Below are 16,535 nucleotides of genomic sequence, written 5' to 3'. Positions count from 1 at the left end.
GCGGGCCTCTCACTGCTGTGGCCTCTCCCGCCGCGGAGCACAGGCTCCGGACGCGCAGGCCCAGCGGCCATGGTTCACGGGCCCAGCCGCTCCACGGCATGTGGGATCTTCCCGGACCGGGGCACGAACCCATGTCCCCTGCATCAGCAGGCGGACTCTCAACCACTGCGCCACCAGGGAAGCCCTGGATCTGTTACTTTCTATTAGCATGACCTTGGGCATGGAACTTGAACTTTCTGTGCCTCAGTTTCCCTATTTGTAAAGTCGAGATCAGGTCATTTTTTGTGAGGATTTACTGAGATTAGACAGCATCACATAGTGGTTAGACACAGAGACTCTAGAACCAGAGAACTGGGATTTGAAGCCCACTTAGCAGCTGTGAGACTTTGGGCAAGTCATGTAATTTCTCTGTGCCTCAGTTTTCTTGTCTGTGAAATGGGGATAATCAGTTCCTACTTCATAGGCTCTGATGAGGGGTTAATATTGGTAAAGCACAGTGTCTGGCAGTAGGTAGGAAGTGCGGTCCATGTTTGTTCAGTGCTTGCAGTGTTTAGGACCATGTGGATCCTTTTACTCCTAAACGTTAGCTGTCATGGTTTTTATTGCATGGCATTTTGGTGGGACCTGTACAGATTCCTGGGAGGAATTTTGAGAGGGCCTTTGCTAAATCTGTGATCTGCCTCCTGGGGCTGGCAGGAATCAAATTCAGAGCAGTCTTTCCTCTCCCAGGACCACTCACTCCTGCCTTGTAAGAAGCTGGCCCTGGGACTTCCCTGGCAGTCCAGTGATTAAGACTACACACGTCCAAGGCAGGGGGCACGGGTTCGATCCCTGGTTGGGGAACTAAGATTCTGCAAGCCGCCACTGAGCAGCCAGATGTGATGATGTTTTCAACACAAGCCACAGTTCAGGAGTTTTCCTGAGGGATCTCACTTTACAGTTTTGGCTACAGATTCCAGATCTATTTCTAAAAGCAACCTGCAGGCTAGACAAATCTGACTGAGTGTGACTTTGACCCAGTGGTCCCAGAAATGTCAGAGGGAGGCTGCACTGCACTGTGGCAGGAACCCCAAGCTTGGCTGCAGGGCCTGGACTTTGCAAATTTATCATCAGCATCACCTTGCATGGAGCACCCACTGAGCTGGGCCTATTTTGCAGATGGGGAGACCGAGGCTGGGGGAAGGCAGTGGGGCTTGCTCTAGGTGGAGGAGGCTGGAACAGGACCCAGCATTCTTGACTCCAGCTTGTGTGGTTCCCTCATTCAGAGCGGGGGAGGTCACTTGTGCAGAGTATTGGCACCAGTTGTGTGTCCTGCTCTGAGCTGGCCATTCCAAATCCGTCATCATCCCGTCTGATCCGTCGGCCTCTTGAGGAAGTGGGCATACTCATCCCTATTTCCTGGAGGACTGAGGTGAGGCTCAGAGGGGAGACCTCACAGAATTTGAACCCAGGTCTGCCTGCTTTCAAAGCCCATGCTATCAATAGGTGCATGCTGAAAAATTATTTTTTAATCATAGAAGGAAACAATTCTTTAAAAATTCAGACGTCACAAATAGATAAAGTAAAATGCAATAGACCTTCTCTCTCCTCTTACGTCATGATTCTACTCCCCAAGGCTAACAATCGGTATGTATCAGTTTAATGGGTATGTTTCCCGAGAGCCTCAACTAACCTGATATCCCATATAATTATGGGAACAAGCCCTGAAGTCTAGCTGCCTGGGTAGGAATCTGTTTCCACCCACATCTTAGCTGTGTGGCCTTGGACGAGTTACTGATCCCGTGGGCCTCAGTGTCCTCATCTGTATAAGGGGGATAACAATAGGACTTACCTCATAGGGTTAAGGCATAAGCCAGTTAATACCCATAAGGTGCAGAGAACAGTGCCTTGGATGTAGTAAATGCTATATAAACGTCAGTTCTTAGGAATACATCCTGAAGGTCCCCACTTCCTTCCCACAAACCAAACAACCCAGGAGGAACCACACCTGCCAGCTGGCTTTGTTGTCTGAGCGGAGGTTTCGGTGGGTCTACAGATCACAACTCACCCCAGGTGGGACTTTCAGGGAGCTGAGGACTGAAAAGGGGCTGACAGCTGCTTGCCATCTCTTTGTCTCTCCCTCCTGTGATGCCCTGTCCTGCTCACGAATGATGCTTGTCACTGCTCTCTAAATGGTGGCCTGTGACAAGCACTTGGGGACCTTGCTTCCAATCGCTCATGCATTCATCCAGGCATCAAATATGTGCCAGGCACTGTGCCAGGTGCTGGGCCCACAGGGTGCCCAAGATGTAGGCTCCTGGACCTCACGGAGCTCACAGTCTGGTCAGAGCTGCCAGGAAGAAGATAAGACAGGGGATGTGACCATCCAGGGGGAAGGATGGTCAGGGAGGACCTCTCTCAGGAGGTGACTGATGAGCTGAGATTGGAAGGTGGAAGAGGCAGAATGTGACTGTCTGGGGGAAGAGCTGAAGGAACAGCAAGTGCAAAGGCCCTGGGGCAGGAAGGAGCATGGTGTGTTGGAGGACCCCCAGGTAGTTGTAGCCTGGAGGGCGAGGGGAGGGAGTAGAAGATGAAGCTGGATCGAGGAGGGCCTTGAAGGCCAAGGTTAGGAACTTGGGTTTTATTCTGGATGTGATAAGAAGTACTACAAGAGGGTTTTAAGCCAGGGAGTGACACAGTCTGATTTATGTCTCTAAAGATTGCAATTGAATGTCGCCCCTACCAGGGCAGGAAAATCATCCCCTTTTTTGTGGGGGGCAGGGCTGTGCCACATGGTTTGTGGGATCTTAGTTCCCCAAACAGAGATTGAACCTGGGCCCTCAGCAGTGAAAATACGGAGCCCTCACCACTGGACCGCCAAGGAATTCCCAAAATCATCCCCATTTTAGAGGTGAGGAAGCAGAGGCTCCGAGAATCTGGGTCTCTTGCCCAAGATCTCATAGAAGGGACATCTCACAGCCAAGATCCCAACCTGGGCTGCCCTTGGGAGGGGTGTAATTTCAAAGTGCTCACAAACACCGGCTCAGAACCCTTGGTTCAAATCCCAGCTCTGCCGCTTCCTAGCCACGTCCTGGGCAAGTCTCTTACCCTCTCTGGGCCTCAGTTTCCTCATCGGTAGAAGGGGATGCTGGGAATCCCCTGGTGGTCCAGTGGTTAGGACTTGGTGTTTTCACTGCCGGGGCCCAGGTTTCCTCCCTGGTCAGGGAACTAAGATCCTTCAAGACTTGCGGCACAACCAAAAAACAAAAAAAAAGAAGGGGATGCTGATAATAGTACCTCCCTCATGGAGTCATCGTGGGGATTAAACGAGAGAATACAGGTGGGGCAGGAAAGCGGTGTCTGGCACACAGTGAGTGCCCGGCAGGCATTGTGGTACCTGTCACCCACTCTCCAACATCACTGCACCTGTAACCACAATGTCCGCCATCCTCACCCTTCTCTTCTGCCCTGTCCCCTCCTCGTCCTGCCCTCTGCTCCCACGCCCCGGCCTCCCCGCAGATCCTCTGGACCTTCTCCATCTACCTGGAGTCCGTGGCCATCCTGCCGCAGCTGTTCATGGTGAGCAAGACAGGCGAGGCGGAGACCATCACCAGCCACTACTTGTTTGCGCTGGGTGTCTACCGCACGCTCTATCTCTTCAACTGGATCTGGCGCTACCACTTCGAAGGCTTCTTCGACCTCATCGCCATCGTGGCAGGCCTGGTCCAGACGGTCCTCTACTGTGATTTCTTCTACCTCTACATCACCAAAGGTAGCCGGCGTGGGGGGCCGGCTGGTAGGGAGCCTGCTCCTGCCCCAGCTCCCACCCTCCCTGGGGCCCCAGCTTCATCTCCCCAGCCCTGTATCCCTCGAGGGAAGACAGGACAAAGAGAGGGGCAGGCAGGGGTGGCCTCTGACTTTTCCTCTCTTGGAATGTGTCCTAAGCCCTCCTCCTGCCCCAAGGTTCCACATCCAAAGTCTTTCAGTCTCACACCCGTGACAGATCCAGAATTCCCGTCTCCCAGGCCCCCGCAGCGCTCAGAGAAGGGAGGGCCTCCTCTCTGCTCAGGGACCTCTGTCCTTACCCTCAGGGACTCAGGCCCACCAAGATTCATTCATTCATTCAACCAACAAATTTCTGGAGCACTCTCTATGTCCCTGGCCGGGGCTAGGCTCTGGGGATACAAGCTTAGGAGAAAAGATGGACAAGGCCCTCCTCTCCCTTTGTATTGTAGTCGGGGGAGGTGGTGAATAAACAAGAGAGATGATTGCCGACAGTGAGAAGGGCAGTGACAGAAAGAAACCAGGGACGTGTTGGTGAACAATGGTGGAGGGTGAGGGGGTTACTTTACATGGAGAGGGTGTGGTGGGGGGAGGCCTTTTAGAGACGATGATTAAAGCAAAGACCTTGGAAGTTCAGTCAGTCAGTGTGAAGGGAAGAGGAGACAGGAGGACAGAGGCCGAAGGCAGCCACGCCCCCTGAGGATTAAGGCTGGGAGGGCAGAAGCGGGTGGTCTCGCCCAGCCAGCCCTGCCGGGCCCTCTGACCCCAGCGCCCCCGAGAGCCAAGGCCTCCAGCGCTTCCAGGATGGAAGGGGAGCAGCCAGCATTAGGGGAAATGGGGCCTCGTCCGGGGCTCCATGGCTCAGCCCCTAGGCCGGGAGCCTGGTCCCAGGCCCCACCCCCAGCTGATAATCCGGAGTCCTGGGGCTGCCCCTCCTGCATCTCTGCCCAGCCCAGCATCCAAGCCCCTGCTGTGGGCGTGGGAGGCTCTCCCCTCCGCGAGGGACCCCTTGCTCATGCCCGCTCCCCTTTCTCTCCCCCCAGTCCTCAAGGGGAAGAAGCTGAGTTTGCCGGCGTAGCCCTGTTCCTCGCCATCCCGCTTCAGGGCAGCTGTGAGAGGCAGAGGAAGGCGACGAAAGACGAAGAGCCTTCCCATCCAGGGGAACTTTTTTAAGAACCCACCTCTCGGTACTCCCCAGCCCTGCTCCTGCCAGGTTTCAGGGGGCAGTGGAGGACCCAAGTCTTGGGGCAGCTCAGGACCTGGGCTGTTTGTAGTTTTTTTGCCTTTTAGAGAAGAAAAAAAAAAAAATCTTTCCACTATTTAGGTTTTGATTCTGATGACTCCTTTCTTTTCTACTCTCTGGCCCCAATTTTTATAAACTGTTTTCGAGTGTCCTGTGGGGCACGGCGGGGTTGGAGATCTTTTCCCTCCCCCGAGCCCCCTGGCTTCCTTCTGGATCCTAACCCTTCAGCCCCACTGGTTGCCAAACACTAAATCTGCCGACACCCGCCTGCCAGACCTCCCACCGTTGTCATGGACACAACCTCCCATCGCCCCCGCCCCCACAAACTTCTGCACTGGGGAGAGGGAAGAGGGGAGGGAAGTTCTCCCCTAATTTTTCATAATAATTTTTTCCAGAGTTTGGGTTTTTTGGTCATGTCCTTGTTTTTTGGCAATTTAGGGGCGCATGGGAAGGGGGTTGGCCCAAGGGTCACCGTGGCTCTATGGCCATGTTTTTGTACAGAATTGATGGTTGATTCTTTGTTCTCTTGAAATAAACTGAGGAAAACGATGCCTCTCTTTGGCTACTCCTTGCCCTCTCTCTGGCATTTGTGGGGTCCGCCCGGCACCCCGACCCCTCTCTCTGCTTCTGCTTTATCCCATCTGCCATCTGCAGGCGATCCAGGCCTGAGAGGAGCAGGGAGATGAGAAACTGGGCTTCCTGAGACTCTGAGCTGCACCCTGACTCCTCATGACTCCACCAGGGAAGAGGTTGTGGAGGAAAAAAATCTCGAAGATTCTTCTTATCTTGGCATAGAACTTCCCTGACAATTCTCCCTAATCTAAGGGTTGCAGAGGACAACCTCCAAGAGCCTGTGATTTGAAAGTCACCAAGGGACAGCCCCCGTCCCCCCATCATTTTGTATTGTATTAAACTGCTTTATGTTTTCTTAAAAAAAAAAAAAATGGAATTGGTTGCCAGCCTTTAAAAACCAGATTTTCACATTAAAATCGGGATTTCTGGTTTCTCTTGAAAAAAACTCCATCAATTTGACAATGCCGGGTCCTTGTGTCTGGGTGGCAGCAGATGGCTGGAGTGAATGGCTGGGACATGAGTTTCCCCTCCCTCCACCACTGAGTCCCCAGGACTTGGCTGAGGGGTTGATACCATCTCTTACTGGGCTGACGCTGTTGTTTTGTGGTTTTGTGAAGTTCAAAGGAAAGTCAAATCTTTTCCGTGTTTCCCTCCAGATTGGCTTCACACCTGGCCTGTTTCCTTCACTTGGTTTACTTGCTTGGCCCTTGTAACCTTTTGGAGTTTTGCCCCGATTTCGCCAAATGCCCTAGATGTCTGCTGAGACTTTCCTTAGCCGCCTCCAGTTCTGCCGTAGGATGGCTCTGGAAGCTTCAGGAGGCAGGTAGCTGGCGTTTCCGAGCGTCTCATAAGCGCCAGGCAATGTGCGTTACACGGGTGAGCTCGTGGGACCCTCAGAGCACCCTCACTTTGTTGTGGAGGGAATCGAGGCTTAGCTGGGTGAGCCACAGGGGTGGGGTTGGTACCCTGGCTTCCTGCTGCTGGATCCTGTATGTTTAGCCACTGCTGTGGGGTTTTTCAAAGGTTTTTTTCTTTCTTGTAAGCTAAGCCAACGGACCTTCTGTTTAGAGGAATTTGTCCAGAAGCCTCATATGGAAAATGCAGGAGCAGGGTCGGGAGGGGGCACCTCTCTGAACGCAGCCCTCAAACCATCAATGTAAATCTGGTCCAAGTCTCTAGTTTGACAGCCAGCCCTGCTCAGGCCCAGAGAGATTCAGTGACACGTTCCAGGTGATCCAGCTAGTGACAGAGAGAGGATCAGAGCTCTGGGTCCTCCCGTTTGCCATGCCGGAACCCTGCCCACTCCACCGCATGACTGCCGTTTCCTCCAGTGCCCACAGGGACCACGGCCTACTTCTTTGTGCACCCTGAGCACTGAGCACTGCCACACAGGAAACCAAAAAAGGGGACCACGGAGCCCACATTTGCCTCCCCACAACTCACACAGCTTTTCCCAGTTTGTAAATGAATGCTCTGCAGCCACTGTGGCCCCTGTGTGGGTGTGTTTGGTTTGGCCAGCATAACATTAAGCTTTTTTTTTGTATTCCTTGCCAACTAATTCCACATAAAAAGAAACGGATGTCCGGTTGTTCTAGAAAAACTAGAAGGTTCTAGAGCGGCACTATCCAATATGGTGACCATTAGCACTTGAAATGTGGTGACCCCAAATTGAGATGTGCTGTCCTTGTAAATTAGGTGAAGGATTTCAAAAACTTAGTGCAGTAGAATGTAAGCTACCTGGCTAGTAATTTTTTATACTGATGACATGTTAAAATGATCATATTTTGGATATACTGGGTTAAATAAAATATATGAAAATTCATTTCACTTGTTTCATTCTACTTTTCTTCACGTGGCCAGCTGGCAAGTTTAAATGCTGCCCCCCATGGCTCACACTTTGTTTCCATTGGACAGCGCTGCTCTATAATTTTGTTTTTTTTGGCTGCATCATGGCATGTGGGATCTTAGTTCCCCAACCAGGGATCGAACCTGTGCCCCCTGCAGTGGAAGCGTGGAGTCCTAACCGCCAGGCCACTAGGAAAGTCCTGGACAGCGCTGCTCTGGACACCCCTGGGCTGTGGTACTGAACGCTGGGTGCTGAGTGAAGGCTGCCCCTTCCCAGACTCGGCCCCTGCCCCACCACTTGCTTCATGGGTGGTTCACCCACCGGAGTTACTTGCTGGGTCCCTGCAGGCAGGAGCGTTTTGTGGCCCAAGCACGAGTCCCCGATTAGTTTGGGGGCTCCCTAAGACAAGCTTTCAAATATTTGAAGACAAGGATCTCCCCTGACCTCAGTCATGGACTTGCCATCCCCTGTTCCTTTAACCACTCCTCCCACGGCATGGGTCTGAGTGGGTCCCTTGTCATCTGGGGTGAGTTAAAGGATGTGGGCCCTGGAGACAGGGCCGGTCCCAGTGTTGGCCCTGGTTCTCCTTAGAGCCCTCTCCTTGGGCGGAAGCATCTTGTCTCTGAACTTGAGCTTCCTCAGCTGTACAGTGGGGCACCTCGTGCCTCCCTCCCGTGGCCAGTGCAAGGAGTGAAGGGCTCGCTGTGTCACAGGCCTGAAAAAAGGGTTTCCCTCCCGTCGCCGCCCCTAGCTATCAAGGTGGCGCCCAGAGGGACAGTCCAGGAGGTGGGTCGGAAGTGGGGCCCGCTACAGAGACCCCTGAGGAGACCCCATAGGATTTCCCCCCTCCCCTGGGCACTCGAGGGACTAGAGAGAAAGAGATATGAGAAGGACAGAGGGCAGTTTTCAGAAACCCTTCTGGAGGGAGGAGTCTCTCTTTACTGGTGTGGATGAGGCTGTCTAGGTGTCGGGCATCATAGTGAGGCGGGGGGCCTTCGGAGTGGTCAGATGGGGGGACAGGGCGGAGCTGGTGTAGCTCAGGCTGTGGGGACCGGTGGTGGGCGTGTTGACAGGGCTGGTGGCGGACAGCGGGGAGAGAGAGGTCACCACCACGCTGCCGTCGTCCAGGGAGCGCTTGTAGGGGACCGGAGCATCATTTCGGAGGTCCTGGAGGGCCAGGTAGGCCTGGAGTATCTGTGGGCAGAGGAGGGTGAGCTGGAGGCTGGCTTGGGTGGGGTCGGCCCAGGCGGGAGCTGTGCCACAGCTCACTGGATGATGCCCACACTGGGCTGCGTCTGCTGGGAGGAAGGGGCGCCTCCTTCCCTCTTTGCCCAAGGTCACAAAAGGGGCTTGCGGAGGTCCTGGGGAGCTGGGTGGAAGGTTCTAGGCCTCTTAACTCACACCACCCCGCCCTGCAGGGAGGAGGCTCCTCACCCAGACGAGGATGGAGAAGAAAGCGAAGGTGATGGCGGCCTTGACACTGCTGCTCCCCAGGAGGAACTGTCTGGGCAGCGAATGCTGCCACTGGTTGGCCAGGAAGCAGAATCCCACGAACCAAATGCCTGCCCAGAGGGCTGGGGGGGTCAAGGGAGAGAAGAGGGGCGGGGGGGGCGTGAGTTGGGGAGAGAGGCTCAGGAAGGGTGGCTGGGGCCTCAGGTCTTGACGTGGCCTCTCCCTCCCAGCCGGCCGCAAAACAACCCCTGGAGTGGGGTGTGCCGTCCACTACGGGGCTCGCCAGCCACTTGCAGCTTTTTATATTTCACTCAATCAAAAATTCCAATCGATTAAAATAGAATTTAAAAAAATTCCACCCCTTGGTGGCACTGGCCACACTTCAAGTGCTCGGCGGCCACACGTGGTCCATTGCTCCTGTGTTGGAGAGTCCAGGCACAGAACATTCCCATCCTCACAGAACCTTCTCTTGGACAGCACTGGACTCGGTGACCTTTAGGGGCCCTCCCAGCCCTAAGTTGCTGGAACTGGGCAGGTGCAGAAAAGGAGAGGGAGGAGCCTGGGGTCTGAGGAAAAGGAACGAGCATTTATTTGGCGCTTACTGTGTGCCAGGCTCTATCTAGGGTGCTCGGCATTGGTTAGGAGGCCAGGCCTGGCTTGGAAGCCTGGATCTGCCACTCGGCAGCCATTACACAACCTCCTCAAGCCTCAGTTTCCTCCTCTGTGAAATAGGAATCTGAACAGGACTTCCCTCCTTGGGTGGTTCTGAGGAAGAAATGAGACAGGCATGGGGAGCTCTTGAAGCGGTGATACAGGTGACACAGGGGATATGCCCAGGGGATATGTCAACATCACTGCAGGAGTCCTTTCTCGAACTTCATCCTCAGAAAAACCCTGAAGGTGGGAGTTTTCATCCCAGCTTCTACAGAAGCTCAGAGAGGGGAGAAAACCCACACACTGAGGAGGCGCCAGAGGTGAGAATTCAAACCTGGGTCTGACTGCGCTCTGCACCCTACCGCTGGCCACTGCCACCGGTGGCTTTTCAAGAAAGGTTGTGAAGAAGGGAGGTGAATGCGAGGAAAAAGCTGGGCAGGAGAGAGGCTTCTAGAACTGGTCTGGGGGTCAGAAGAGATGACCCTTACCCTGAGTCTAAGGGATGGGCAATGATTCCCCGGGAGGAAACAGCGGGCGCAGAAGAGCTTTGAGAAGTGAGGGGCAAAGCTTTGGGTCACGTGTGGAGGACGGTCGGGGCCGGCTGGGTGGTCGAGGGCAGTGCCCGGGGGGCTCACCGGCCAGGATGAAGTCCAGGAGCTGGAAGGCCGTCTTGAAGCGGCTGCTGGTGATGAGGCCCTCATGGGCGTCCAGGGCGAGGAAGGCCAGGCAGCTGAGGAAGGCCAGGAGGCCAGCTCCCACAGCGAAGCTGCAGCCCGCGTTGTTGCTGCTGAGGACGCAGTGCAGCTGCGAAGAGTTGGTCTTGTTCTGGTAGCCGTCAGTCAGCAGGGAAGAGAAGGCGATGAGGGAGAAGACCTGTGGGTGCGGGACGGAGGCCCCCCGGGGCCGGGGCGGCGCTCAGCGCCTCCCCAGGCCTGCTCATCCTCCCGGGCGGGTCCCCATCACTGGGCGTGGGGGCTCTGCCGTGCGCCCTCCCGGTGGTTCTGACCCCGCCCTCCCGGTCACGTCCGCAGAGCTTCCCAGAGCCATCCTCGCACTGCTCCTCGGCCCCTGTCCTCCATCGCAGCTCAGGCCTCATCTTCCCCTCTGGGCCCTTGCCCCAGCCTCTTCCCCGGCCTCCCTGCCTCCTGGTCTCCCCACACGGCCCCCCAGGGGCTCTTTCCACAGCCTGCCCCTCCCAGCTCCCAGCCCCGCACCCCCATGGCTCCCTAGCACCCCAAGGACAGAGTCCCAGCCCCTCATCTCCCCCACCACTCACCCCTGCCTCGCTCACGCTCGCCTTCTGCCCCCAAACCCCAGTACCAATATGAAATGCACCATGCCCGGGATTCGGGAAGAGAGCGCAATAAGTATCTGCTGTCCTGTTGATTCTCTCTGCCTTCGTCTTTCCCTCTGGCAGCCACTTCTTCCTCCTCTCTCCCAGCTCCACTAATTCCTCTCCATTTTAAAAAAGGGATTTGTGGGGGGGCTCCCCTGGTGGCACAGAGTCCGCCTGCCGATGCAGGGGACATGGGTTCGCGCCCCGGTCCGGGAAGATCCCACATGCCCTGGAGCAGCTGGGCCCGTGAGCCATGGCCGTTGAGCCTGCGTGTCGGGAGCCTGTGCTCTGCAACGGGAGAGGCCACAGCGGTGAGAGGCCCGCGTACCGCAAAAAAAAAAAAAGGAATTTGTGAAATATTCCAAAGACACAGAAACGTACAGAGAGAAGTGTAATAAACACTCAGTACCTAATGAACATTCACCTTTTGCTTCAAGGCTTTTTTTTTTTTTTTAAATATATTTTGTTTTGGCCACGCCACACAGCTTGTGGGATCTCAGTTCTCTGACCAGGGATCAAACCTGGGTCACGGCAGTGAAAGAGCTGAATTCTAACCACTAGGCCACCAGGGAACTCCCAAGGCTTTTTTTTTTTTTAAAAGCAAATACAGCCTGGGACTTCCCTGGCAGTCCAGTGGTGACTCCTCACTTCCACTGCAGGGGGCACGGGTTCGATCCCTGGTTGGGGAACTAGGATCCCACATGCCACACGGCGCAGCCAAAAAAAAAGCAAATGCAGGGCTTCCCTGGTGGCACAGTGGTTAAGAATCCGCCTGCCAATGCAGGGGACATGGGTTTGAGCCCTGGTCCGGGAAGATCCCACATGCCGTGGAGCAACTAAGCCTGTGTGCCACAACTACTGAGCCTGTGTGCCACAACTACTGAAGCCTGTGTGCCTAGAGCCCAGGCTCCGCAACAAGAGAAGATGTCGCAATGAGAAGCCTGCGACTGCAATGAAGAGTAGCCCCTGCTCTCCACAACTAGAGAAACTAGGTCTTCGCACGCAGCAACGAAGACCCAACACAGCCAAAAATAAATAAATTAAATTAAAAAAAAAAAGCAAATGCAGCCTCACCGATATGCTAGCCCTGTCACCTTTGTCTGTGCACACACTGCACATAGCACACAGGGGTACCACTGTCCACCTAACCCTGTTCATTTATGAAACCACTGATGTACTCCACAAGCACTAGCCTGTGTCATCCTTACAACCACTCTAGGATGCGGGCACTATTAACACCCTCGTTTTTTTAGATAATGGAGCTGAGGCACAGAGAGGGTGAAGAGTGGCCCAAAGTCAGTCAGCTAGTGACAGGCAGTGCCTGGATTTGAACCCAAGTTGTCTGGCTCCTGAATCTGCTTTAACCCCTGCTGTATATGCTGCCACCGGCTGGACCAGAAGCCCCGAGGGCAGAGGTTCCCATCAATGAGATTCAGTGACGATCTGAAGCCCCAGCGATTTGTCCCAGATGGTCACAATGCAGCGTGGCAGGGGCCACACCAGATATGGAAGGAACCGGTGTGTGTATGTGATGGGGGTGGGAGCTGGTCCAGGAGGGCTTTCTGGATGCGGTGAGGCCTGTAAGGAATGCTGCAGGGTGAGAAAGGCTATGGAGTGGGATCTTGTCTGGGGGTCAGTAGGGAGCCATGGAATGGCTGAGAGCAGGGGAGGGGCAGGGTCAGCTCCGGGTGTATGAAGAGCCCTGTGGGGCCATGCAGAGGTGGACTGGAGTGAGTGAGACTGGAGGCTGGGAGTCTGGGGAGGAGGCTGGGGCCTACGCTCAGGGAGACAGTCAAGGTTTGAGCAGGAACTGAAGTCAGGGGGCCGGATTTAGGAAGAAGTAAGGTGAGACCTGAACTGCACCTTAAAGAATGGGGAGTTTTGGGGAGTGATAAATTGGGAGTTTGGGATTCACATATACACACTACTATATATAAAATAGATAATAAGGACCTATTGTATAGCACAGGGAACTCTACTCAATAGACTGTAATGGCCTATATGGGAAAAGAATCTAATAAAGAGTGGATATATGTATAGGTATAACTGATTCATTTTGCTGTACACCTGAAACTAACACAACGTCAACTATAATCAATTATACTCCAATAAAACTTAAAAAAAAAAAAAAAGAATGAGGAGTTTTGCAGGCAGACAGGAGGAAGGGCATTCCAGGCAGGCCAAACCATGTGTGCAAATGCCAGATGCTGCAGAGAGAAGCTCCTGCAGGGGTTGGAGACAGATCTCATCTGAGGGATCTGGTGTGAGGTGAGGCTGGAAACACAGGCAAGAAACACAAACACAGGCTGGAAACACAAACACAAACCCTCTGAGGCCTTGAACACCACACCAAGGGGCCTGGACTTGGGAGCCCTGGCAAAAATTAACTTTCTAGCTTGGACTTAATTTTATGCATGGAAGGGTTCTGAGCAGAGGATGGCCAGCGTCAGACAGGGAGTTAGAGAAAATCTCCCTGGTCATGATGGATGGGAGGGCCCAGGCAGAAAGGCTGAGGCCAGGGCTCTGGGGAAGCCAGCGATATTTAGGACGCAACACTGGACTTGGTGATTGATTGGATGTGGTAGTGTTGCGGACAGGAGGGAGGGAAGAGACAAGGGGAAGGTAATTCATTAGAATTTGAATTCCTCCCGGACAGGGTGCATGTGGGCCCCTTCTCTCTACAACAAGCACCCAGCACCAGACTGGACCTCTGCAAATGTGTTGAAAGAGTGAATGACTTTGGCCCTTCTTTTTTGCTCCTGCGCTGCCCTTCAGAGTGGGGACGGGAGAGGCAGAGGATGGACCCCTAAACTCTACGGCCTGTCCATTCTCTTCTCTCCTTTGCCTTAATTGCCTTCTCTGAATAAAAAGAACAGATAATAACAATAATAATGACTAGTCCCTCTTTTTGTCCAGCACTTCAGCATTAAGGGAGGGTATTCACATCCGTTCCGTTTCAGGGCTGCAGCACTGAGTCCGCAGAAGGGGAGCGTCTTGCCCTGCTGGTCCGAGGCAGAGCCAGGTCAAGGACGGGAAGGCCCATTGATCATTTTTGAGCCCGGATTCATTTTACCTTCGCCCCCTCCCTGCAGCCCCGGGGGCCCCGCGTGGTCGCGGTTACTAATCCATCGCCCTTTCACAGGTGATAAATCGAAAGCCGTGACTGTGCAGTGGAAAGAGCCAGCCGCGTCTGACTCCGACAGCTGTGTGGCTGGCCTTGGGCAAACTGCTCACCTCTTGGAGCCTCAGTTTCCCAGTCTGTCTCTGTGCTGCAAAGACGCCTGGCCCTGATGTCAATTCTCATGACTGGCCAGAGAGGGGAAGCGTCCTCTCAAGGTTAGTCATGGGGGGAGGGGGTTGGAATCCAGCCCCCCTGACTTCCAGGCCCGCGGGCTGTCTGTCCACTGACCCAAAAAACCTTGGACAAGCAAGAAGGGGGCTTGGCTGGGCCAGAGAGACCCTAAGCCTCTGAAGCCCGAGGCAGACCTCCTTCCACACCCCTCCTGGCCTGTCCCCAGGGAGGGAGCAAAGATTCATTAGTTATGGCACCAGCTGGCAGGCAGCCGTGAGAAGGACGAAGGATGGGAGGACCAGCTGCCCAGAGACTCCCTGCCGAGGAGCTGGGTCAGGGGGAAGGAGGGGAGGGCGGGCGGGAGGGAGGAGGGAGGTGGCAGGCAAAGTCCGTGACTGAAACGTCTGGCACAGTCGGAGGCCCCTCCCCCCAGCCCTTCCCCACCCCCTTCTCCCTTGCCACCCGCCCTTCCTTCTGAAGCATCGGAAGCCAAGCCTGTGCATCCTTCTGACTCGCTCTCCAGCTGGGTGACGTCCTTGGGCAAGTCGCTCAACCTCTGTGAGCCTCAGTTTCCCCTTGGGTCCAACAGGTGTAATGATGCTCACGCCATAGGGTCGTGGTGAGGAGCCGAAGAGCGAGGCCAGCGAGGGACTTGGAACTGGGATGTGGAATGCGTTTTTCACCTCTTCCTTTGGGTGAGAACGACGATGGACACGAGTCCCCACCACCCTCTGGCCCCCAAACCCATCCTTCTCTCCTCGATCACAAGTTGGTCCCAATAATAATCACTAGCGAAGGAAAGATGGCTACTTGCCAGGCACACGCTAATCAGTTTAGGGGCCTTGATTTCATTTTCACACACAGTCTTTCCTGGTGAGCGGGAAGGACTATACACAGGAGGGTGTGGAGGTTCCGACAAATCAAGTCACTTGCTCAAGGTCACACAGACCTGGGGTCACCAGGGAAGTTATCAAATAAAATGGGGCACTTTTGAGAATCAAAGGAGGTGCCGCTGATAATTACGCCAGGACCAACCCAGGCAAGCAGGGCAGGATGTCGCTCTACATGGAGACCATGTGGTCGAATCAGGATTCTCAGTCAGGCCGGATGGATCCTTCTGGAATAGGACACTGCATTCAATCCCAGGCATCCCCCACCTACTCTCCTGACCCCGATCAAATCTCATCATCTCCCTGGGCCTCGGTTCCCAACTCTGTCAGAGGAGTGCCGTGGAGGCTGCACAGCGTAAAGCCCACAGTCACAGCTTTAACTCCTCAAGCACTGAGGTCCAGAGAGGAGTAGTGATGGGCTCAAGGTCACACAGCAAAGTCGGGGGCTGAATGAGGATCTGACCCCAGGTGTCTTGACTCTTCGCGAATGCGGTAATGATGAAATGAATGCAGGTAAATCCCTTGCTTGGCACTGTGCCTGGCACATAGTGACCACCTACCCTCTGGCATCTTAGGTCTACATTACATATTCTTATTCTCTTCCTACCTCTGTGCGTCTTTCCCCCCAGAGGCCCCAGCCCCTGCTCCTCTCCTGGTCCCTTGTCTGAGAGGTGGAAATGAATGGGCTCTGGCATCTCACAGACCCCAGTCTGATTCCCTGCCTCTTACTGTGTGAACTTAATCAACGCTGTCCAATGGAACCTTCCACCATGACGAAAATGTTCAAGATCCTTACTGTCCAATATGAGAGCCGCCAGGCTGAAATGTGGCCACTGTGACTGAGGAATGATTTCTTTCTTTTTTTTTTTTTTTTGGCCGTACCATGCAGCTTGTGGGATCTTAGTTTCTCCACCAGGGATCGAACCCGGGCCGCCTGCAGTGGAAATGCAGAGTCCTAACCACTGGGCTGCCAGGGAATTCCCTGAATATTTTATTTAGTTTAGATTAGAATAGCCACATGTGGCTTGTGGTTACCAAATCGGACAGCACAGCCTTAAAAAAATTATTTAACTTTCTCTGATCCTCAGTTTTCTTCTCTCAAAAATGGGGCTCCATAGCACCCACTTTGCAGGGCTGTTTCTTCCCAGGAGAGTTAATAAGTGCTCAGAATAGCGCAGGGCCTACAGTTAGATGCTCAGTAAAGGGTGACTTTTGTTATGAGCTCCCTTTGGCTTCATTTTCCCCATCTAACCCCTTCTTTCCCCCCTACTCTCTCTGCACTGGGTCTGGGAGGTGAGACACCTGCTTCCTGTCACCCACGGGGCAGCCGGGCTACAGGAGGGCCTCACCCCTGCAAAGATCCGCGCGATCGTCTTTGGCCTCTTGAGAAACTGCACGGCTTCACTGTCGGCCAGGTCCTGGAGGCTTTCTGGGATGTGCATGCCTGCTGTTCTCCTGCCCAGGCCCTGGGAGGCCGGAGCAGGAAT

At 54.3% G+C, this 16,535-nt stretch overlaps 2 protein-coding genes across 2 annotated transcripts in view; one reads left to right on the top strand and one right to left on the bottom strand.

Moving 5' to 3' along the window:
• The window catches only part of KDELR1 (KDEL endoplasmic reticulum protein retention receptor 1), a 7,059-nt gene extending 1,915 nt beyond the window's left edge, over positions 1-5,144 (top strand). Inside the window, exons 4-5 of the mRNA XM_007463300.1 lie at positions 3,499-3,751; positions 4,806-5,144. Of these exons, the coding sequence (XP_007463362.1) occupies positions 3,499-3,751; positions 4,806-4,840 (288 nt within the window). The 3' untranslated portion in view covers positions 4,841-5,144. The remainder of the gene's footprint in view (positions 1-3,498; positions 3,752-4,805) is intronic.
• A 3,240-nt stretch (positions 5,145-8,384) lies between these two features.
• SYNGR4 (synaptogyrin 4) lies at positions 8,385-16,490 on the bottom strand. Its single transcript, XM_007463438.1, has 4 exons — positions 16,398-16,490; positions 10,166-10,403; positions 8,859-8,998; positions 8,385-8,618 (listed from the first exon to the last, which is right to left on the bottom strand). The coding sequence occupies exons 1-4, from the start codon at positions 16,488-16,490 to the stop codon at positions 8,385-8,387; spliced, it is 705 nt and encodes a 234-aa protein (XP_007463500.1).
• Between the last annotated feature and the right edge of the window lie 45 nt (positions 16,491-16,535).

This window comes from Lipotes vexillifer, unplaced genomic scaffold (assembly GCF_000442215.2).
Source record: "Lipotes vexillifer unplaced genomic scaffold, Lipotes_vexillifer_v1.1 scaffold802, whole genome shotgun sequence".
Lineage (NCBI taxonomy): Eukaryota > Metazoa > Chordata > Mammalia > Artiodactyla > Lipotidae > Lipotes > Lipotes vexillifer.
The sequence above is the reverse complement of the archived record's forward strand: the minus strand, read 5'-3'. Positions and strand labels throughout refer to the sequence as shown.